The sequence below is a fragment of the Hipposideros armiger genome, unplaced genomic scaffold (assembly GCF_001890085.2).
Source record: "Hipposideros armiger isolate ML-2016 unplaced genomic scaffold, ASM189008v1 scaffold_248, whole genome shotgun sequence".
NCBI classification, from domain to species: Eukaryota; Metazoa; Chordata; class Mammalia; order Chiroptera; family Hipposideridae; genus Hipposideros; species Hipposideros armiger.
Window position 1 is genome coordinate 1,960,487 of NW_017731598.1, and position 24,222 is coordinate 1,984,708.

Sequence of the window (24,222 nt, forward strand, 5' to 3'; positions counted from 1 at the left end):
TGGGGGAGGGTGGCTTCTGCAGCTTCTGTTCCTTCTCCGGTGGTGAGAAGGAAGCTCGCTGAGTGTCGATCTTTCTCCTCTTGGGTCCTGGGGCTTTCCCCCCCCACCCAAGTTGGACATTAAAAAAAATTTTAAGTGGCTTTGTCGAAAAAAATGAGCTTTTTGTACCTGAAGTCAGGCGCGTCTCCTGGTACGCATCTTGTTAGAGAAAGCCATCGGCTCCAGTTAAGGGTCTTGAAAGGTGTTTCCTGTCCACCACCTCTGGAAAGCAAACTCCGGGGTGACCGCCGTTCTGTTGTGACAGTCGATCTTACCTCATGTAACAATTTGAAGGATGCCTTTGAAAAGGGCCACTGAATATATCCTAATTTCTGAGTACTCACGTGCTCACGCCTAATGTCAAGGAACCACGGCCACACATAGCATTGCCCACGTTCCAGTCCCCTTGGAAATGACTCGTATTTCCGTAGACAAATTGCCAGATCATCTTAAAGTGCAGTTCAATTCATTTGTACAGTAATGGTTGTCAAATACTGTAGTGATAGAAGAGTATTTTGCGGGGCAGGGAATTTGAAAAAGAAACATTTTCCTGTCACTTGAGACCGGAACTCCTGTTCTTTCCTGTAAAAAAAAATTTTTTTCTAAGGCGGGCGGGCGGTAATTTGCAATAGTTATTTTGTGGTTCCTTCTGCCAAGTGTTTACGGCAATGGGTGTGCCCAGGAGGCAAGGTGACATCTTAAGCAGGAGTTGGAAATCTTTGCCAACTGAAACTTCCAGCCTGTATGGGTGTGGAAAGAGGAGTTCACCTTGGTTAAAACTAGTGTTCATTTAAGTTTGATGCACTGCTTCCATCTTCATAAATTACTTTATCCTGAATTTGAATATGTTCGAATTTATTCCTAGGTGAAACTACATTACATATAGGCATGTAATATTAAGTTCTAAATTGTGAGGGAAAATTTTAAAGATTGTTAAATGAAGGGTAAGGATTTTTTTCCCTGTATCATAATCGAATCAAGAACTCAAATAGGTTTTCCTGGTGATGCTTGGAGTTTTGTATCTATGTTTTTGTGGTTTTTTGCCAGTGATAAGCTTTTGTAGTTATTTGCATCATTGATGCTTTGGGTGGTTTTTTTTTTCCCCCGGTTTGTTAAATTGACAGTCATCTAATTTGGAAATTGTCTTAAGGTGACTTCATAATCATAAGACTTGGAAATTGAAAATTAGAACTCAAAGAATAAAAAGTTTATATGAAATAGAACAAGATTGCTCACATAGCTCTTGGGTTTACATGTAATCAATACATGCTCATTGAAAAGGGGATTGCTTTAAGAAAAGGCTGGGTGATTAGATAAATAAAAGATGTGAAGAGGTTGAAAATTTTGTGGCTTGAGACTGATAAATCGTTACATTAAACTGCGAGATCGCTTTCTGTTAGACTGAGGAAAATCACTATGGATCTCTTAAAATGCAGAAAGTTCTAGATTGAACTAGAATGATCAAATTAGGCCTTTGGTAAAGATCCTAATTTTTATGAAGTAATTTGTTATAGTGGTTTTTCTTTTGATCCAAGATGCTATATATAGTAAGTGCTGTTCTATCAGTATTAAAGTATCTTTTAACTTTACTGAAATAGAGAATTCTTTTGATGTAAGTAAAACAAATAACGTTGATTTCTGAAATTGTAGAAAAATTTACTTATGAACCCTTTGTTGTATGGAAGTAGCACTTGGAAGAATCAGGAATGAATGAAGAAGTTTGTGTTACATTTCAAGCCTGTGGACTCACATTTATTCAGATTAGAATTTTGGATTATTTGTATGCCACCTTTTCACTGGGTAAACTCCAGGAGTATCCATACCTACTTTTGAATGCCATTTAGGAAATGTTTAATATAGGTACATAATGCATTCACTTCAGGTCGCACATAGTCTAGGTTAGTAGTGTTTCTCTATGTTTACAAATCACCTGTAGTTTTCCAAAATGCAGATTCTGGTTCAGTAGGTCTGGGGTGGAACCTGAGAGTATACTACTAATGCCTGGACGCTTTCAAGCAGTATAGCAGTTGTAGAAATAAAGGAAGTAAGGAGAACTAGTCATTTCTCCAGTGAATTATCCTTCACTTTACTGAGATAAACATGTTAATGAGCCTGAGGTTTTCCCAAAAGTATAATTCTTCTAAGTAAGAAAACAGCTTTCTCCATAGACAAGTAAGAATCAAATTTCTTTGATGTAGTCGGAAAAGGCTTACAAATTAAGACTACTAAGGAGCCTAGTGTTCCTGCTTTTAGTAGGCTTTAATCTGAATGTTGCTGGTAAAGTTTACTTTAAAACCGTGAACTCTGAATTAGTAGTAAGTATAAAAAAAACCCTAAGTTTCTTGAAACATTCCAAGCAAAATCATGGAGTGCTTTTAGGTGTGAGTAACTTAGTCTCTTGTGTGCTTACTTTTCCCTTGAAGCTCATTTGTGATCTTTTCTTAGTTTGCATTTACCTTGAGGCAGGGAGCTGGACAAGATGGTGTGGGGTCATTAAAATGTAAATTTTCAAGCAAAATTGAAAAATTTTTGTTTTATAGCTAACATCCTTGTTTCTTTTAAGACCTTCTCAGCTTTCATATAAATGAGCTTTCCCCAAATCTTCCCTCCCACCATGTCGTGAGAATGAACCCAGTGTCTCCCTTTCTGTACATAGCCATCGATGAATCCTTCAGCTTTCACACATGCTTCAGTGCCTTACACACGTTTATCTTAACGTTTTTAGTTCTGAACTGATTTTACCTTCCACATCTTTTCCCTGGGTTGCAACTGGTGGTTTCACTTTGTGAAAATATATTTTCTCAGCTTTAAGTTAACATAGAACATGGTAGGTTTGTTGTTAAGGACTTGATAATGCCATACATGTTATCTTCTGCATGGAAGTTGAACTAGTTAGGTTGATATTTAAGGTTCTTTGGTTTATTGTATAAAATAATGATCACTGAACTCTTTGGGCTAGCACTTTACATAGCTTCTCATTTTATCTGCACAATAACCCTGTAAGGTAGATATTAATAGATATTAATACTGTGTTACAGATCAAGACTGAGAGGTTGAGTAACGTGTCCAAGGTCACACAGCTATTAAATGGCAGAGCTGGGATACTAACATGGCTATGACTCAAAACACCATGCATTTTCCTCCACTGTGCCACCGTGATAGCCTTCTTCAGAAAGGATAGAAGTCCTGCAAAATGGAATCAGACTAGAAGCTATAGCCTCTAACAAAGTAAACATCAACTCAGTGGATTTACTAGGTTTTAAATCTTATTCCTAGGGAAAACAATCTATGATTTTATACCAAATACTCGCTGGAGATAATTTTATTAACTTGTGTATTTTAACATAATTATTGGCCCTTCAGTTTTAAGTTACCAGGCCTTTGGCTTTTTTTCTTTAAAAAAAAAAAATAGAAACAAGTTGAGTTTGCATTGTTGAGCAGGGAAAGAAACTTCACTTTCTTGGTTTCTCAAATTGTCTCTTGCTGTCCCCTACAGAAAATATGATGCTATTCTACATTAAGGTGTTATCCTTTCCAGGGGTGTGTTCATTTAAAAAGCATAAAACCAGGCAGTGTTTCTTCTTTCCATAACCAAAAAATGACCAAAAAATGAATGGATTAATCATAGTATGTTTGACTTCGTGTAGGTAGGAATATTAGATAGAAGGCTAAATTCTTTATCAGTGCCTCCCAGAACCATATAAGCAGCTGCTTTATGGTGGGTATGTATATTAGTAAGCAGTGAAATGCCCAAAGATGAAGGTCACATGAAAAACAAGGAGCCTTGATATTCTGCAAATATATATTATGGTGCTTTGAATTTTAAACTTATAGGCATTAGTGTTGTTTAATCCTGACTCGACTGATTAGCATTTTGTACTCCCACTTACTGAAATTTAAGCTGAACCCCTCTTTTTTCCCCCATTTGTAGGATAGGGGATAATACTACTATAGGGTTACTGTGAAGACAATAATAAGAGCAACATATATCTATAATGGATTTTAGCAAATGCCTGAACATATTTATTTACTTATTTATTAAAGCAAAACCAAGTAGCTTATCCATGTGCTAAAGACATCACAAACCTTAGGCTCACTTGGGGATTTCTGAAGTCAAGAGAAAATGGGTGGCTGGCCTTAACATCTGGTAAATAAGATACTTCCAGTGTTCTTAATTCTGCATTCTCTGCAGTTGCCTGGCAGGTGAGGAGGGGTAAAAACTGATAGCTTGGATTTTAATCTTTTTAATAGATGGGAATTTTGATTAGTAATTTGAGAGGGGTTGGAAAACCACTTTCGTGTCCAAATGATAAGTTTAATCATTTATAGGGGCAATTTTGAATATGGTTCTTGGACATTATTTTTGGTTCAGTGGAGATTTCTGTTAATAATGGTTTTATCTACCAAGGGAGGAGGAGGTAAGCTTAAGTTTTAGGTATGGTAGCTTTGAAAAAGGAAACAATGTTTTTATTAGATTCTATCCTTATTTTAGAATGATGAGTCCAATTAAACTTTTTAATATGCCAGATTTGCTCTTTTTTTTCAATTTGTGTAAAATTTAGACTTTCAAACGTATTTTGAAATATTTTCATATCTTAAACTTGGGGTCAAGACAGCTTGCTTCAAAGATAAACCAGATGTATGCATTTTCTACCCAACTGTTTGCTTGTTGCTGATAGCTAAGGAATGTTGAGCTAAATTAAGTTTATGGTACCTGCTGAACCTTGAAAGTTTTAAAACTTGTTCTGTAACTGCTAATCTACATACTTTCAAGTATTTACCTATCTTTCATCTCTTTGTAGGCTGACCAACTGACTGAAGAGCAGATTGCAGGTGAGAAATACTTTGCCTTATTGTACCCATTGGATTTTATTATAAATTGAAGAGCCAGCCTCAAAATGAGACACTTGTATGAAAGAATTGACTGATCTATGTAATAGGTGATAACAAACGGGTGTAATGTAATACAGTAATTGAACCTGCTTTGGCAAGTGAGAAGGTAAACTTGCCTTTCACATCTTGTGAAAGATGTGTGGAACTAACTGTAATTAAAGACGTATGTTTTTTAGTCTTATGTGGATACACTTTGGAGCCTGGTGGTGGTGGTCTTTGTTGTTTTTGTTGTTGTTGAAGATTATCTTACTCTAAAACACGAATTCTAGGCAGTTTTTAACACTGCAACTCCAAATCAGTCTCCACAAGAGGGCCAAGTAGTAGTAACTAATAGTTAACTTGAAATGTGGAATCAGAAAATGAATGTTGAATTTACCCCAGTTTAAAGTTAGCTAATATTTTAACCTTAGAATTGCATATATTGGGTTGTCGGAAAAGTCATGACGTATTTTTTCTATATTTTTCGTTGCAAAAATGCGTCATGACTTTCCCGACAGCCCAATATATAGTCAGTCAGGGAATAACCATTTCTCCATTGAAAAAAAGGGAGGTCCAAAAATTAGCATTGTGTTTGACAGATGGTAGTAATTTTGTCTTACAAAGCAGTGACAGCTGTTGAAATGAGCTTAAATCTTGTCTCCTTTGGTTTGCTATGGAAATATGTGAAATTGTTACATAAAACCTGATGTCATGTTGTCTTTATGCCATACCATTAAACATTAGTACTTTCGATTTTATTCTGATACTTTGAGATGGCTGGTTAACATCAAAATGTTGGGGAAACTTGTTAAAGGATTTTTTTGTTGTTTGTTTTTAATGCGGTATTGAAATGTCTTTCAAACTCTATTACTTTATTAGAGGCTTTTGTTAATACAAGCATCAAGCACTTGTAACCGCCACAATTTTGTTAGGCAAGGAAAGGAGTTTGAAGTATTCAAATACACTGAAGCAATTTTTTTTAATGCTAGAGAAAACTGAGAAGCCTGGTTGGAACTCAGTTATATAGCCCATTTAAAGTAAGCTCTTCCACACTTCAAACAAATTTGGAGGAGCAATAAATCACTAGTTTCAAACATTCATCATAAATATTTGATAGGACTATATGAAGTAGAAAGCTATTAGCATTAAAGGACCAAATTTAAGCGGGTTTTATTTTTACTACTTATTGTGTGGATTTGACTTAAACCTGAGATTTGCTTTCTGGGATTGGTAAATTGCATGTATTGAGTGTTAAAAATAATCAAGGAGAATTTGGGAAATAATTTCTTTTTTGTTTATACTATTTTAAATGTATCAATGAAATGTAAATTGTTCTAAAATAGTTATTTATATAATGTCTTCTTCAGGAACTGACTTGGACTATCTAAGATTTCCAGTCTTAAACTCTTATATTCTCTAATACATCTGACCTTCCTCGCTGCCTTTCATTTCTCGGTATTGCCACTCAGGTCTTTGTGCCTACTCTACATGGCACAGAATGTTCACTTTATAAGGCCAAGTATTACTGTATTTCCCCATGTATAAGATGTTCCCATGTATAAGACGCACCTTAATTTTGGGGCCCGAAATTTGGAGAAAATGGATTACATAAAGTTATTGAACTCAAGTTGTATTCATCATAAAATTCATACAACTCCTCATGACTGTCAAAACTCCCAACCATTAGCTTGTCCTCATCTGTGTCTGATTACAAATCACTGTCTTCATATATTGCCTCGTCCTCCGGGAAATGCAAGTAAAAAAACCCCCTACAACCACTGTATAAGACGCACCCAGTTTTTTAGACACGAAATTTTTTGGAAAAGGGTGTGTCTTATACATGGGGAAATACGGTACTCAAGGTGCCTGTCACAGAGTTGATGCTCATTATTGCCTTTCCAACACACACACAACACACAATTCTTTAAAAAATAGTTTGTGTCTGTGAAATATTAGAGAATCAATCTTCAATGATTGATACAGCATTTTTATAAAGACAGTTGTAGTTCATTGGAACACTGTCTTTAAGATAAACTCGGTCATTTCATTGACTTACATCATACAATTAAATTTCCAGTGAGAGTGGGAGAAAAATATATTCCTCCTTTCTCTCCCTACCCTGCCTTTTCCCAGGCTTTTAAAAAGGATGTTCCTTGGACCACAGGCTTTAGTGAACCTTTAGGTTAGAGAAACCAAAGCTTTTATGCTACTAAAATAAAAACCCTGTGAGATCAGGGATCTTTTTGTTACTTCTTGTGTTCCCAGTGCTTGCCACGTAGTAAGGACTGAATAAATATTTATTGAATGAATGAATTTTATTTTCAAAAAGGTGTGACACAAAAAAAATGTTCTGGAACATTACCTACTCTATCCCAAGAATTATTCTGCCTCCCAGAGTCCCTTCCTAAATTTGGTATTTTCAATGTCCACCTTTGAGGTTAAAGACAAATTTTTTCTTTATCCGGTTGGTGAATTGTAATCGCTGGTGACCAGTAACATCTTAGAGTCTAAGACATATTTGTTCTTACAAGCTTTATGCATGCAATGCAACATTGAATGTACTAAGGTGCTTTTTAAGCTATTTTTCTTTATACAATAATCATTACTACTTCAGATTTGTGTAGAAATTTTAACACCAAATAACTTGGTCTAGAAAAAAGCATGCTTGTTGTTTAGATTTGTTTACATTACCTCATCTTAAAGAGCAATCCAGAGAAGAGTCTGGTGTGACAAACAAGTTAATTTTGTTTGACTGCCATGATATTATTTGTTGTTGTTTGACATTTAGAGGACCAATAGAAAAAACGTAGAAGAATTTTTCATTTTTAAAGAAACTTAAGTCTAAACCTTCATTAAGCTTTCAAGTTCCAGTATAGGGATAAAACTTATTAAAAAAAAATTAACCTTACTTAGTTTATAGCAGCAATTTCATAGTGCCAACAAAGGCCAACATGACCTCTAAGGGATTATTAAGTTCAGTTTTCTAAATACCTAGAAGTTGATAAACAGACATTTGATTTTTCTTTTGTTGAAATTGTTTTTATAACCAATTTAATAAAATTATAAATTTAATGTAATAAATAATTAGAAAGGGCCCTGGGGTTGCTAATGAACAAATAAAACTTGACTAGTAGTATGACTTGCCTGAAAGTTTCAATTTAGGCATAACTAGAGAATGGATTTTGGGAGGTCCTGTCAGTTATGTTGAAGATAGCTATTTTGTGACTTTCGGGACTTGTTTCTTATTGTGTATTTAGGTTTTGACTCTTGGGTTTTATATTTCAAGTCATTCCTGGGAGTTACTGTTTTAGAATGACATGTTTCTATAAATGAAGATTATACTAGTTCTGAAGTACAGGTGATGAGCAGTAAAGGCAGGTAAATTTAAATTGTACTTTTGAGTTTATTCTTATTTCAGGGAATTTTTTCAGGTATTTCTGGCTCTTGAGTGCAAAAATACAGAGAAATTTGAAATAAACCTTGACCTTTAAAATATTTTCATTTGTTCCTTCCTTGTATCCATAAATTGTAGTTACAGCATATAGTTTTATTCTGCTTTTCACTTATTCCAGCAAACACTTTAAGAGTTACTAGATTTGTATATTTCTAGACATTATTCTACATCCTGTAAAAAAAAAAAATAAAACCCTAAGATGTAAATGTCATCAAATTTTGTCATTGGGTTGATCTAGGTTAGTACTATATATACTATTTCCATAAAATCCATGAGTAATTTGGTACTAAGCTTCTGGTATCAAGTGAGTTCTTTAAAAACAAGTATTATTTAAATGAAGTGGAACTATGTTACTAATTAATGAATGCAGCAAACTACATACAACTAGTAAGTAATATCTAAAGCTAAACAATTCAAAGATTTTAAAACAGAAGAAAGTAACATGGTGATCCAAGAAGGTAAATAGGACCCAAGTAGTTGTGGGTAATTTTAAATAACCCAGTTAGGAGGGTATTATAATTGTCCAGGCAAAGATGATGGGGCCATGAAGCAAATTATTGGTTGTAATGATGAAAAAAGAATCAGGCAGTATTTAAATAGCAGAGTTCAGCAGGACTTGACAGATTCAAGAGGGAAAGAGTTAAGTGGCTTTTGCTTGTGTTCCTAGGGTGGCTGGGGAGTATAGAATTGGTTTTCATAAGTCTTGCTTGAGGTCAGCCAGGGGGGATGTCTTGTAGAGATAAAGGTGGTGTTATTGAGAGAGATTAGTATACCAAAGATACAAAATCTTCATTATGAGTGGACATAGATGAAATGGCCAAGGAAAGAAGAAATATAAGAAAGTTGGTCACCATCTACTTGTATGAGACAAGTTAGGAGCAAGAGCATTTGGCATTGTAAGGTAGAATGTAAATTAAAGTACTGTCGTGGAAGCCAAAAGATATTTGAGGATTTTTTAGTGTCATTTTGGATAGGCAGGAAAAGGAGATCATACTTTTCTTAACATTTATTAAGTACTTACTTGCCAGACCTAGTTCTAAGTGCTTTACATGTAGTTAAATTCTTAAAATTGGGAAGTGGGTACAGATATCCCCATAACAAAAATGAGGAAGCTGAGGTAGAAAAAAGGTTAAGTAATAACTTAGTTTGCCCAGGTTGCATTACTGGTAAGTAGCAGAGCTGGAATTTTTAACCCAGGCAGTCATGTTCCAAAGTCTGATTTCAGTTTCTATGCTGTATGACCTCACATACTGAAACATACTTGCTGGATTGGGTACCAAGTCATTATGGGTGAACCTAGCATTTTCAGCTGTTGTGTTAGAGATGGAAGCAATTTTAACAGTGGATTGACAGATAAGAAATGTATATGAGTAGTGGTGCCTTCCAGAATTTAGGGGGAGATAAAGAGGAGAGGCACTTAAAAGAAACTATAACTAAGGTTTGAATTTAGATGTATGCTAAGAGACAAGAAGATAATTAAATATATTAATGGCAAAATCAGAAAAGTGGTTGAGTCCAGAGAAGAGATGAAATGAAACTAGGAGGTATATGAATTGGAGCGAGGATAGACAGGCAGGAAATAGAGAAACTTGGACTGTAAGAGGAGGCACACCACTTCTTAAACATGTGTCAGGTATACATTTTTAAATGTTCTAGATATGTTGGGGGAACTTACGGCCCTGTGAACTTTGGAACTGCTTTTGTATTTGATTGCTGCTAGGGCCTAATATAGCAGTTACCTTACTCAGAAAGTACTAGGTTTGTCATTAGCACATTTATATGACCTTGCACTACCAAATTTAATCTCTGCTTTAGTTTCTCTGTAAAATAAATGGTACAGCCAGGTATTGTGGACTGCCGCTCCAACAGCTTTCCATGTAACCTAGTGGTGAAATAAAAGTAATTTCATAAGATCGTAAAGATTATAAGTTTGGGATTTTCATATTTTAAGAAAAGTCTAAATTATCTTTGTTCTCAATAATATAGCTAAAAATGGTCATTCATACCTTGATCATCCCATTTTTAACATCATTATAGATTATTTGGTGATAGGCTTCTCTACCTTCCAGAAAAGAAAACTAGCCAATAGTATACTGTTTGAAGTTTAAAGTTTTCTTGTTTCTCATTTAGTGGGTGATGAAACAGACTTAATTTTTGAGGAGTACTCTAAACATAATGCAAATAGCATAATTGCGCCGTAGAAATAATGTTTATGGTACCAGTGCTCTTATTTTTCTATTCTGAGTGTAGGTTAGATCTGTAATTTTGAATTGTGGTCCACAGAGCAGCTTTAACAGAAAATAGAGAAGCCCATCATTTGGGGCTTTGAATCTTTTTCTCTTTAAATCCAGAATAATTAGATTTTTTTCTGGTCTAGATATTTGACCCCCCCTGTAAGATTTAGATGAAAAAATTCCCTGGTATCAATATCAATATGAGTATGTGCTGGTATGATTAGCTAAAGATGTTTGAAATATCACAAGGCTCTCCCACCTAATCCTTCAGGAATCCAAATCTCATTTCAGGTGCTATCTTCATATACAGAGGGTGCCAAAAAAAATGTAGACACATTTTAAGAAAGGAAAAACTATTAAAATTGTAATACTCAATATATACCAATAACAAAAATGAGTACAAGTCATGTGTATACATTTTTTTGGGCACCCCCGGCATGACTTTAAGAGTTGATTAATACATTTCATTTAGGAGGTTACTTTTTTATTGTTAACCTATACATTTGGATTGTGGTCTCTCAAACAGAATTCAAAGAAGCTTTTTCACTATTTGACAAGGATGGTGATGGAACTATAACAACAAAGGAATTGGGAACTGTAATGAGGTCTCTTGGGCAGAATCCCACAGAAGCAGAGTTACAGGACATGATAAATGAAGTGGATGCTGATGGTAAGTAAGTCTTTTTATTGGGGGTTTGGGGAGGAGGAAGTTGACAAAGTGGCATTTAAATTCTATTGTAACGTTTCAATCAAACAAACCTTTTCAGGTAACGGCACAATTGACTTCCCGGAATTTCTGACAATGATGGCAAGAAAAATGAAAGACACAGACAGTGAAGAAGAAATTAGAGAAGCATTCCGTGTGTTTGATAAGGTAGGTTTTCAAGGACTGAATTTGTTAAGTTTTCATTTGAGGATGAAGATGGATGAAATGAAGAAGATATCAGGACCTCTTATTCTTTGAAGACTTGTTTTTCTGATGACTTAGCAACATAATTTATTAAGCAAAAGCTTTTTAAGAATTTAGTGTAAGCTCAGGTTCCCTAGTAACGTGTATTATATTAATCTTGTGGCAAGGAGGTAACACTTGACTTTGGAGCTAAGAAATAATGATTTCAATATCAGATATCCTCCTTGGCTCTCAGTGACATTTAATTGATAATCAGTTATTTGCAGATTCTCTTTAGTTTGTATGGCTTTCTAAAGTAGTATATTTTTCTCCTTAATAAAGGGAGAAAATTTAATAAACTTCCATTCCAACTCTGATTTCACTTACACATTTTACTGACTTTTTTCCTAGGATGGCAATGGCTATATTAGTGCAGCAGAGCTTCGCCATGTGATGACAAACCTTGGAGAGAAGTTAACAGATGAAGAGGTTGATGAAATGATCAGGGAAGCAGATATTGATGGTGATGGGCAAGTAAACTATGAAGGTAAGCCTTTCACACTCTCACCACCTCATTCTATGTTTTGTCTTTAAGTTCAGAGGTACTTGTGTTAGGTATCTGATAGGTTAAAATTAGTAAACCACTTCCCACCGCATGAAGATGCTAAAACGGTTAGTTATATGTACTAACCTTTTGCTATTCAGAATGTTGTATACAGACTAAGTAACATCATTGTCACCTGAGAACTTTTTAGATCTATTTACTATCAGGTCTACCTCTGTACCTATGATCTACATTTTTTACAGGATTCCTGGTGGGTGTTTCATGTACACACTAAAGTTTGAAAAGCACTATACTCCAAACTGCTAAAACAATTTTTGTATAACATTTGTAGAATAATTTGAAAAGCTTTAAAATTTTATTTCAAGATCCTTAAAACGAAATTAAGGTGACTTTTCTTCATTGGATTCTCTTCCTCTAATTAGTTTTAGTCTGAAACTTGATGCTTCAAATTCAAAAGTATCGTTTGTAACACTAAACTAAGAGCAAGAGTGCTTTTTATTTATAATAGCTATCTAAAGCATTAATTGGATTTATTTGTGATTTTGGTTTATGAATTTCCAATCTTGGCAGTAGACTAGCTTTCCTCTGTGCTTTATGATAATTTTGAGGAAAGGAAAAGGAATAGTAATTGCTCAGTGACTGAGCAAATGTGATTGGTTTTTGTCAGTCTTTTGCCATTGACTCGACTTTTTGTGTACTTCTTTTTCAGAGTTTGTACAAATGATGACAGCAAAGTGAAGACATTGTACAGAATGTGTTAAATTTCTTGTACAAAATTGTTTATTTGCCTTTTCTTTGTTTGTAACTTATCTGTAAAAGGTTTCCCCCTACTGTCAAAAAAAATATGCATGTATAGTAATTAGGACTTCATTCCTCCATGTTTTCTTCCCTTATCTTACTGTCATTGTCCTGAAACCTTATTTTAGAAAATTGATCAAGTAACATGTTGCATGTGGCTTACTCTGGATATATCTAATCCCTTCTGCACATCTAAACTTAGATGGAGTTGGTCAAATGAGGGAACATCTGGGTTATGCCTTTTTTTAAGTAGTTTTCTTTAGGAATTGTCAGCATGTTGTTGTTGAAGTGTGGAGTTGTAACTCTGCGTGGACTATGGACAGTCAACAATATGTACTTAAAAGTTGCACTATTGCAAAACGGGTGTATTATCCAGGTACTCGTACACTATTTTTTTGTACTACTGGTCCTGTGCCAGAAACATTTCTTTTATTGTTACTTGCTTTTTAAACTTTGTTTAGCCACTTAAAATCTGCTTATGGCACAATTTGCCTCAAATCCATTCCAAGTTGTATATTTGTTTTCCAATAAAAAAAATTTACCCAATTTTACCCAACTGTTGCTCTGAATCTGAGTCATTTAATTAACTTGAGGTTGGATAATTTTGAGAATCAAATGTGGAGGTGGTTTATACTTGGTATCATTTAGGTAAGTATTTTCTTGGCTAGTCAAGATTGTATTTAGTGGTTTGTTTTTTCACACACACCCCCACCCCACCCCCCACGCCATCGCCGGTGACTCACGGCATCCCAGCTCCAGGTTGAGCTGAGCTGTTGTTCGATGCTGCGGAGGGCAGTGTCACCGGTCCTCACATGTGGAATCTGAACCGGGGCCCTCTGGCGTCCCAAGCCAGTTCTTAACCATTGCGCCACTCGGCCGGCCCTGTTTTTTCACTTTTTAAACCAAGCTCTGGCCAGTTTTATTAAAGAAAAATTTTGCATGATTTACTTTTCACCAGTCTGTTCTGGCATGTTTCTGATAATGTCAGAGTCACCTGGATCAATGATAGCCAGTGTGCCTACTCTAGTATTTTCCACATGCTGTGCCCAATTCAATATTATTGCCATTATAGTTATGGACACCAGTCTTGGCCAACATAGCATAGTACTCTGTTTCTTTTTTTTTTTTTTTTTTAAGCTGAGCCATCCTGCTACCTGTTGGCAGCTCAGCGGCTGCTCAGCTCGGGCTGGACTCGAACTGCTGTTGCTCAGAGCTCAAACTCATAGTACTCTGTTTCTGATTCTCTCAAGGCTGGGCAGTTGTTGGCATGGATGACCAGTTTCGCTTTGCCTTGTCTGATCAATTTCAGAGTCTGCTTGAATACCCCAGCACATACTTTCCACTTTTCATAACAAGTTAAGAGCCTAGAGTTGATTGACTCCGGCGACTTTTTTGTTGTCTTTGCGGCCATAATCTTGCTGCCTTAGGTGCAGCCTGCCTGTGTTTAGTTTTTACGATACTATGATACTTCCTTCAGAAGGTTTAAGTAAAAGATTATGAAACATTGTAAGTGTACCTACTTGGGAACTGGCGTAAGGTAGATAGGTGTTTCAGTGTTTCATGACTTTCAAATGTATTTTCCAACTCTGGCATTTGTCCACATGACTTAAGCCATGCAATGATTTTTTTAAATGTTCATATTAAAAACATCATAATCTAAATCTAGGGTGGGGGGAGGGTCAATATGTTTTTACCTGTATTTTGTAATGTTTTACTCAGTACTTTTAAACTCTTCTACCACAAGGGAAATGAGAATTCACTGCTGTACCTATCTAGTACATCTTACAAAAAAGGCATCTTTAGGAGTGGATTGGCAGTAACTAAACTTTGTTTTAGTTTTTGCTTGCTTCTAAACCAGTGCTTTCTCTATAATTTAAGCTAACTCAAAAGGTGGTTTGGGGTTTTTGTTTTTTAAATACTTAATGAGAGATTTCATAGCAAACCATAGCCAAGATTAAAACATTAAGTATAATTGTTACCTGATTATTATAACTACAAAGTTTTTAATTTGCCAGAAGGTAATTCATTTGGCAGGTTATTGCCCGTCTTTGACAATTTAAATACCACTGTTCTACCTAATGATGCATTACATTATTATATATTAGGCAGGCAAATCAATTAAATAGGAAGACCTTTATTAGATGTAAGAGTTTAGTCAAAAGGAAGGCTAAACAAGGTATTTGGTGGGGGAAGATTTGTGTGTCTGGCTGAGGCATGTGGGCTTTGGTGTTTTATTGCAATGTTTCAGTTCACTGCCATGTATAAGCTTGAAGTCAGTATTATCCAAACCTCAGTTATCTTAGCTGTAAAATGGGTATGTTACCCAATCTAACTTGGCTTTTACAATAATAAAGGTAAAGCACTTAGTTAGCATAGTCTTTGGCATTTGCAGTAAGTTTTCAGTTGATATTACTATCCTGTTAAACCACTTAATGACCCTGTAAAATGAGGGAATTGGGCGCAAAGTTTAATCTTTGGTTTTCCAATTCTAACAGTTTGAAGTTTAAATTGTTATGAAGTTTAAATTGTTAAGGTGGAAGGGGAAACACATTTTGGGGGTACTTTTATGTGTCATGTTAATGGCTAGTTTTATATTCTTGTCTCAAAAGTCACACAGTAGGCATTTTATTGCTTTTACAGGAAATTGAAGTATAAAGCAGTTTTATATAATTTAACTGGTCATTGAGCACATACTGAGCTGGGTTCAAATCTCAGTTGTACTGCTTACAGCAATCCTCAAACCCAGGATTACAATTTTGAAACCTTATCTCCAAATCTTTACCATATTACCTCTTATATTAGCAAGATCATGGTAATTGATAATTCATTCCTCAGTACTATCTGTAGCATATTAGCTCTCAGATAAGTAACAAAAACCATCATCATTGCAGTTCAAAATGATCCTAGGAGGTATCATCATTGCAGTTCAAAATGATCCTAGGAGGTAAAGTAATTTTTGTTAAAGATCTGATGTATAGCAGAGGTACTGTTGAGCTCAGCTGTACTTAGTGGTCTTACATTCTCAAAGAGAAAGCCTCCCCCCCACCCACCCTTTTAAACTGCTGTCATGATAACCCGAACAAAAAAATTTAAACTTCTCAGTGATACTGTAAAAAATGTTTTCTTAAAAGGACATTTTGTTTATCCTACATGCTTAATCTGTTTTGTTGGTAAAGTCCTTGAAATCATTGACCCATGCTGTTTCTATTTTTGAGATAGTCAAGCTATTTTCTCATCTAGATGTTCCCTTCTATTTCACACCTTGTATGGGTTTCTGGACTTGTCAGTACCTTTCATCATATTCTTTTAGTCTCTAGGGTACCAGTCCCTAGTCTGCTGAGCCAGTTTACAGGCTCAGCCAAAAAGAAAAAGAAATGAGGCTCAGTGTGGTGGACTTGATTAATCTCTTATATTTGAAACTCTGGGTTTTACTTGCCTCTTGGCCGTATAATTTCAGCTTGATTTCAAACCTGGTGCCTGTTTTCTTTTACTTTTTTTAAGGCAATGTTAAATGAATTTAGAATCCCAGTATTTTAAGAGAAATTAAATGGAATCCTCTAGCCTCTTGCTGCTTGAAAAGTTGCCCATAGAGTCACCTGAGAGCTTGTTAGAAATGCAGTCTTAGACCCTGCCCCAGAGTCTGAATCAGAATCTGTATTGTAACAAAATCCCCAGATGTTTTCTATGCACATTAATTTATGAAAAGCACTACTATAGTGCATTCTCTGATTTTACAGAGAGGGGAACTTGTCATTTTTTCAACAAATATTTTAGAATGTTCAAAAGGCTCCGATTTAAAATTAGGGAGGCGTGATTGATCAAAATGAGTCCTCCAATAAAGATAGGCACAGAGTCCTTTGGGCTAGGAGGGATTAGGCCAAGGAGGATTTCTCGGAGTTGACCCTTGAGGTTTACCTGGCCATCAAAGAAAGGCTTGCATAAGGAGAGACCTTAGAAGTGTGAAGATGGCTTGTTTGGGGTTTGCAAGTACAGTTGACCCTTGAACAACATGGGTTTGAACTGCATGGGTCCACTTAACACATTTTTCTTTAAGTATATTGTCAGCTCCCCCCCCTCCCATAACCCTGGGTTTCACATCCGCAGATGCAGAAGGCTGATTGTATGCATCGTTCTAAGCCATTTTATATAAGGGACTTCAGCAACTAAGGATTTGGGTACCTGTAGGAGGTCCTGGAACCAATCACACATGGATACCAGGGGACTAATTAAGGTTTTGGGGAGTCAAAAGTTATGCATGGATTTTCAACTGCTTGGGGTTCAGCACCCCTAACCCCCCCAGCATTGTTGAAGGGTCAACTCCATACATCAGAGCATGAGGATTCTCATGAGGGAAAGGAGAGGAGATTGGATTATAAATTTTTATTTTGTCCTAAAGGCAATGATAGTTCATGTTTACTGAACCTTGTGCCAGATAAGGTTCCAAACATTTCACTCAAATTAATCTTTATAATCCCATGTGGGTAGGTACCAATTATCACCTTTATAGATGAAGCACAATAAATCACAGCAAATGCAGCATATGTTCAAATTCTGATAGTTCACAAAGGAGAGGGATTCAAAAATGAGGGAGTGGAGTACCCAGTGCAGCAATGCCAAATGGAGGTCAAGTTTGTTAAGAGCCGAAAAATTCCCATTGGATTTGGCAATTGGATCACTAGCCAGTTTAGGAAATGCAATTTTAATGCAAAGGTGTGTGCACATGTCAGATTAAGATGGTTTTAGGGAAGTATGGGAGGTCAGGAAAGAAATGAGCCCACATTACTCTTGAGAGTTGCTGAAAGGGAGCAGAAACTTCATGGTGTTTTGGACACAGGTGTTGGGAGTCAGACCTGAATTTGAACTCTGGCTCTGCCACTGCTGTGTGATGCTGTCAACTGCTACACTGTCCAAGGAAGCTGCTTTCTTCATAAAATGGGATTAATATCTACTTCACAGGGTTATGAGGATTAAATTAATGTGTGTGAAATATCTGGAACACAGCAGGTACTCTATAAAATGGTATTAAGATGGAGAGGAAGGTTTGCTTTTAAAGATGAGAATGTTTACAGGTGGAGATGCTACAGCCGAGAGGTTGAAAGTGAGTCTATACGCGGTTTGACAGTTAAGTTTGTGAACTTGTTACAGCAACGTTGCTAACTTTTTTTGATATCAGAGGGATTATGAGTTTGTACCAACTGGACAAACAGTTAAGTTTACTATGTGGAAGTGCTGAAAAGGCTGCGTGAAAAAGTTAGATGACCTGAACTTTTCGTCAACAATTCATGGCTCTTGCATCACGACAATGCCCCAGCTCACACGGCACTGTCTGGGAGGGAGTTTTTACCCAGTAAACAAAAAACTATTGGAACACCCTCCCTACTCACCTGATCTGTCCCCCAATGACTTCTTTACCTGAAGATAAAGGAAATATTGAAAGGAAAACATTTTGATGGCATTCGGGACATCAAGGGTAATATGATGACAGCTCTGATGGCCATTCCAGAAAAAAAGAGTTCCAAAATTGCTTTGAAGGGTGGACTAGGCGCTGGTGTGGTGTCGCTGCATAGCTTCCCAAGGGGAATACTTCAAAGGTGACCATGGCGATATTCAGCAACGAGGTATGTAACACTTTTTCTAGGATGAGTTTGCAAATAATTGTCAGACCTGGTATCCATTGGAGAGGGTGGTCTGGTTTCACAGCGAAGCCTGTTGTGTCTAGTGCTCACTCCACTTTTCAAATCAGTCAAGAGAAGTGTGACTCCCACAGAATTCCCGTCCGGAGGAACTCAGAAACAATCTTAGAAAGGGTGCTGAAGCTGATCTTTGCCTTAAAGCTAGGTATGCCTACCAAGCTTCCTTGTCCCCCTTCCTGGGGCATTGGGGTGATTTGGGAGAGGGTTGATGAGATGATGGTACACTTATGCCCTTACAAACTGCCTTTAAAAACCTCCCTTGGCGCCGATACCTGGGGGCTTTCTGGTGAGTCCATACGTGTGTATGACCATCTGAGCGATTTTCTCTGCGTGAGACTATGTGCGCGGCTTCAAAGTGTGTGCCCGCTTCCCTTCCCCCCCATCACTGGAGGCACACTTGGCAGGTCCCCTGCGCGTTCTCGGGAGCCAGCGGCCCGAGGCTCCTCCTGGCAACTGAACGCCAGCCTCCGCCTAGGGAGCGCGGTGGCGGCAATGGAGGAGCCAGCAGTCGCCATCACCACCACAGTAAGGGAAGACCTGGGGCGTGGCGGTTCGGTGGTCATAACCTCCGGTGCCGTTGTCTTTCCCTGACGTCCCCGAAGTACCGGTCGTCCAACTACCGTTCCGTCGGCTCCTCCGCCAAAATTCCACCTCTAACCCCTGGCCCTGGCGCCCCTCCCGGCCTCTCCCTACCTTTCTCTCCCGGTCCTCACCACCTGTAGTGCTTAATTCTGATCTTTATTTGTGCCCCACTTCATTTAATTTCCTCCTTCCTTGCTATTACTCCCTTATCCTTCCCATTCACCCTTTGTTTTCTGTATTTTTTCTCCTTTCCCTAATTGCGTGGGACAGCTGCTTTAATAGGGTAGCTAAAGATTTCTTTCATTTTCTTTTCCCCTATCTGTGGAGAGTATGGGTTTTTTTCCTTTACTCTATCGAACACGTTTTTGCCCGCTTCCTAGTTTAGTATTTATAAAATATTTTAAACTATCTTTGTTTAGTTTTTAAGTTTGGGTAAGGATGTTCAGCCTATCTTTCCTAAAGTGATTCACCCCTAAAATGAATTTGAGTGGTAGATGGGTGGAGTTTAGATCACCTGCGTTAATCAAAACAAAGCAGTCTCTGCCAATTCCCTTTAAATGTATCATGTTTACTTCTACCTTCTTCCCACCTCATTTTCCCAAGTCGAGGTGCGAGACCTGTCTTTACCTGCCTGATAAAAGTTAGATTTCTGTGACTATAAATGTGCAACAGAGAACATTCAATATAAATCAAAGGGAATGTACATGAACAAATTCAGACATAGTGTGCATGAAACAATGATTTTTAGAGCAATGCACATATTTCGCAGTAAAGCTACCTGGGGTACTCATAAATCGAGTAGACACAAATCGCTAGACAGGAACAATGAATTATATCAGTTTCACTGATTAGATTGCTTATTGTTTTTAATGCACTGTTGCTTGAGATAACCCATATTTCATAACTAATAACAAAAGCATTGCAAATGAAAGTAGAAGCCAATATTTTAATGATTTTTCACCTCGTGGGAATAGCACAAAAGGGAAAAACTAGATAGTTGTTCCATTGACAGTGAGGCTGAAACAAATGTGGAATAATAATAAATGGGTATAGAGTACTTATTGTGGAAGACAAGAATGTCCTTGGAAACTGAAGAATACCGAAATAATCTTGACTTGGCAGATGAGATGTTAAAATTAAAAGCTACCATTTATTACTGAGCACTGGTTGTGGATGCAAGTGTTTGTACAAGGCCTTATTCTCATGCCAATCCTGGTATGCCCTTATTTTCATAATCCTAAAAGGAAGCTGAGGCTCAAATGGCCGTAAGTAATTTGCCTGGTGTTCTTAGGTAGTAAGTGCAGGAGCTGGAGTTCAAGCCCAAGTCTGTCTGGCTCCTCTATCATTCTAACTCTTCCGTTTCACAGCTAGCTGGACAAGCCGAGAGAACTGGCTGTATCATATTTCTATGATACATATTTGATAGTGTATATAAATCTAGGAAATGGTGGCTGTCAACATTTGCCACATTGCCAGGAATTTATATCCCATTAATCTGATGACTACACACTTTGACCTTGAGCTCCCAGCACAATCAATCACCTGAGCCATAAATCTTTTTTTTTTTCCCTCAGGGTAAACCATCCAAGCAATTTTTATTCGTTAATATTCATAAATATACACAGCAGCTTCATTAGAGATTTCAATTTTCCTCTTCAGTGTGAATGTGGAGTATTAGGAGAGCCTTTTGCATATCAAGGCACAGGAAGCAGAGATCAGCCCTGCGCAGCTACCAACATTTACCTGCTAGAAGTAAAAATTAGTTAAGTGAAAGTGGTTATCATATCTGTTTTCTCTCTTCCTTTTGAATGTACACAGTGTAACAAGAGTGACAAACCTTAAATTACAATCACCAAACAAGCCCAAGACGGTTGTCCACTTTCATTGGCATATACAGCACAGAGGACATTGTCTGCGAATTGGGATGTCATCAAAGGAGAAGGTGGAGATTCATTTCCTTTACTATTATTTTAAATTTAGGTTTTCTAAAGCAACATCTAAAAGCAGAACATCTACACAGCCCATAGCACTAGAATCTGCCATCTCTCCTGGTTCATCCTCTTCTGAGGATGAACTCTTTTCACCCACTGAAGTGGACAAAAGGACTGAGCCATAAATCTTAATAACAATCATGATAATACAATTTTGGATGTACATAACTCTTCTTCCCAAGAACACCAAATTTCGTCACATGTAATTATCCTTATGACATCTCTGTGAGATGGGGCTATTTATTGCTCCAAAGGGGATTTAGATATTTAAAAAAAATAAAATAGCAATTTAAAGAAATTCTACAGGCAAGATTTATCACTATGTAGCTTTTAATTCAGGCTGAGCAATTTGGTGCAAGTATTAATTTCTTCAAGTAAATATTTTATAAATTAACTTCCAGGGATCACCTCTCAAATCAATAAGCACACTTTATGTTTGTTAATAGAAACCAAACCGGAAGACATCATCTTTTGAAAGAGAAGGATGGTGGAGAATAGCATTAACAGTATGTACATTTTCATTCTTTTCTATTCAAATTGTTCTTATTCCATTAGTATTTTAATCAGTCTTCCCTTTTAAGTCACTAACACTTAATTGTAAGAAAACAGTGGGCCGTATTTCATACTTATAATTTTAATATTAGCATATGAATGAGAAACTAAATTTTGAATTTAAAAGTAAAAGCTTAGAGAAGTAAAACAACTCTAGGAATTTAGTTGCTTTACAAAATATCTAAATAAGGTCAATCTATTTTATGATCTTGGTGAGATGAATAAACAAGGAATAAAAAGCATATATTCTGTTGAGTTTTCTGGGTTTCAGTTTTTATCTTACTTAGATGGTGTAGAGCCTATGATAACTTTTGTTAATTAACATGGTCAGCATATGAATGCAAGATGGGAATATATGAAAGTAAAATGGCCAGGTGATTCCTACTCCCAAGAGACATCATTTCTGCATTACAAAAATATTTCTTATCCACACCTTTCAAAAAAGAGAGACCCGGACCCAATGGGCCAAAGCCTTCTTGGCATTGAACTCATTTTAAGGTGTTATCTGAGTTGAGTGCTCAGTGAAAAGATGGCCACAAAAGCAGCAGTGACTAAACTTACTGGTCTGGCAGTTCAGCCACATTGTGGTTAGGATTTGAAAGTACCAACTCCCTATTGGACTGATTAGATCCTATGCTCCACCAATTCATCCCCAGTCTCACGTTATCCTTTAGCTTTCCGCTTGAGGGCTAGAAAGAAACATGTAGCAACTACTAAACAGACCTAGGATAACTTTTATTTAGCCAAGAAGCATCCTGAGTGGTCTCAGTAGTAGCTTGAGATTTATAGCCAAATTGAATCTCAAGTTTTAAGTATCTCTGAAGCTGCTCTCTACAAAGTTAAAACTTTAGCTATGGCCATAACCCACTTGCTGTAATTCAGCCGTTGTTTCAGAAAGTAAATAATCCTGATGCTCTTGAAATATTTCTCTGTCCAGAGTGTTTACTGTATTTGATAGAAGTTATTAAACTTTTTAAAATAAAGAGAAATGCTACTTAGGAGCGACCCTTCCCAGAATGCTGCTTTAGAAGATGGGATGGGTTTTCACACTGATCTGAAAAATGATGTCAATTTTCTACAGAATACTCCTATCCCTGGCACTTACCACTTGAAAACTTTTATTGAAGAATCTCTATTAAACCCAGTGATAGCAACCTACAATTTTAAAAACGAAGGGAGGAGAAAACCACCTCTTGTGCAACGAAACAATCCAGCACTAAATGACCTTCCCCAGTACATGCCTCCAGACTTCTTGGACTTGTTGAAGAAGCAAGTGGCCACTTACTCATTTAAAGACAAACCGCGGTCAAGCCCCAGCACACTGGTTTACAGAGATCAGGTAAAGTGCTACTAGCAGCTCGGTTTTCGTGGGAAAGCTACCAAGAGCCCTGAGGAAAATAGTCTATACACCTATAGTACTTAGAGTGTATCTTTCCCAGGAGAAATTAAAAACCTTTCAGATGCCTTATTTTCCACAGAAATCAAACAAGGCTGCCTATATCCAGCAAGATGTTTCCCTGTGAGGCCTCCTTCACCTAGGAGAGGACGGGAAAAGTGTTGCCTCTCAGGGGGACTCTTGACAGAGTTCCCCCAACTAAGGGAGCCTCTGGGATCTTACCTGCGATTGGGCCATGCTGCTGGTCTCTTCAAGCAGTGTATATGGTGTACCCTCTTCTTTTTGGGGGGAGGTGGGGGAACATTGTGTTTCTCCAGGACCCATCAACTCCAAGTCCAGTCGTTGTCCTTCAGTCTTAGTTGTGGAGGGCGCAGCTCAGCTCCAAGTCCAGTCGCCATTTTCAATCTATTAGTTGCGGGGGTCGCAGCCCACCATCCCATGTGGGAGTCAAACCAGCAACCCTGTTGCTTAGAGCTTGCTCTCTAACCAACTGAGCCACCCGGGCTGCCCCTTGTACCCTCTTCTTTTAAAGAGAAAACTCTGCTTTTTGCTGAGTAGTGCCTTTATTAAATAGAGCAGGAATATAATGATATACCACAGGGAAGCTTTTTCCATAATTTTTCCATAAGTTTTTCCAGAAACGAGCACTGTGGTACCAAGAGGGTAAGATTCTACTCTCAGCTCCAGCAGTTCATGTATAACCGTGATACTATAGAACATGCTATGCTCACAGCCCTGTGCTAGGTGCTGTGGAGGGAAGGTGTTCCTGACTCGGAAATATTTAAATAACAGTACAAGAGCAAATATATCAAATGCTGAGATAAATAGTGTAGCAGGAAATGCCAGGATAGAGTTCAATGTAGGTGGAATTGAAAGGCTGGAGGGTTCCCTGGATGAAGTACGACTTCAAGCTGGACCTTGAATCATACATGACATTTATGTGGCTCTTAATAGTTTACTGTGAGCTTCCACGTAGATGCTCCTAGTAGTTCTTCCAAGTATTCTGAGATAGGTGGAAGAGAATGTTATCCCCATTTTACATGCAAGGAAACTGAGGTGCATAGAGACTAAGTAACTTGTTCAGAGGTACATAGCTAATAAGTAGGGGAGGTATTACATTTAACGGAGGGCTTCTAAGCTCAAACTCGGGGCTCTCT

At 37.3% G+C, this 24,222-nt stretch overlaps 2 protein-coding genes and 1 pseudogene across 3 annotated transcripts in view; 2 read left to right on the top strand and 1 right to left on the bottom strand.

Annotated features, from left to right (window-relative positions):
* CALM2 (calmodulin 2) overlaps window positions 1-13,407 on the top strand; it is a 14,272-nt gene extending 865 nt beyond the window's left edge. The window contains exons 2-6 of the mRNA XM_019655882.1: window positions 4,842-4,872; window positions 11,126-11,269; window positions 11,367-11,473; window positions 11,900-12,035; window positions 12,763-13,407. Coding sequence (XP_019511427.1) covers window positions 4,842-4,872; window positions 11,126-11,269; window positions 11,367-11,473; window positions 11,900-12,035; window positions 12,763-12,791 — 447 coding nt within the window. The 3' untranslated portion in view covers window positions 12,792-13,407. The remainder of the gene's footprint in view (window positions 1-4,841; window positions 4,873-11,125; window positions 11,270-11,366; window positions 11,474-11,899; window positions 12,036-12,762) is intronic.
* A 388-nt stretch (window positions 13,408-13,795) lies between these two features.
* LOC109389903 (60S ribosomal protein L30-like) lies at window positions 13,796-14,262 on the bottom strand (annotated as a pseudogene).
* A 4,774-nt stretch (window positions 14,263-19,036) lies between these two features.
* STPG4 (sperm-tail PG-rich repeat containing 4) overlaps window positions 19,037-24,222 on the top strand; it is a 39,681-nt gene continuing 34,495 nt past the window's right edge. Inside the window, exons 1-3 of one of the 2 annotated variants that reach the window (XM_019655866.1) lie at window positions 19,037-19,117; window positions 21,564-21,623; window positions 22,751-23,008. In XM_019655866.1, coding sequence (XP_019511411.1) covers window positions 19,037-19,117; window positions 21,564-21,623; window positions 22,751-23,008 — 399 coding nt within the window. Of the gene's footprint in view, window positions 19,118-21,560; window positions 21,624-22,750; window positions 23,009-24,222 lie in introns of those variants that run through there. The other variant, XR_002125477.1, reaches the window with a different exon arrangement.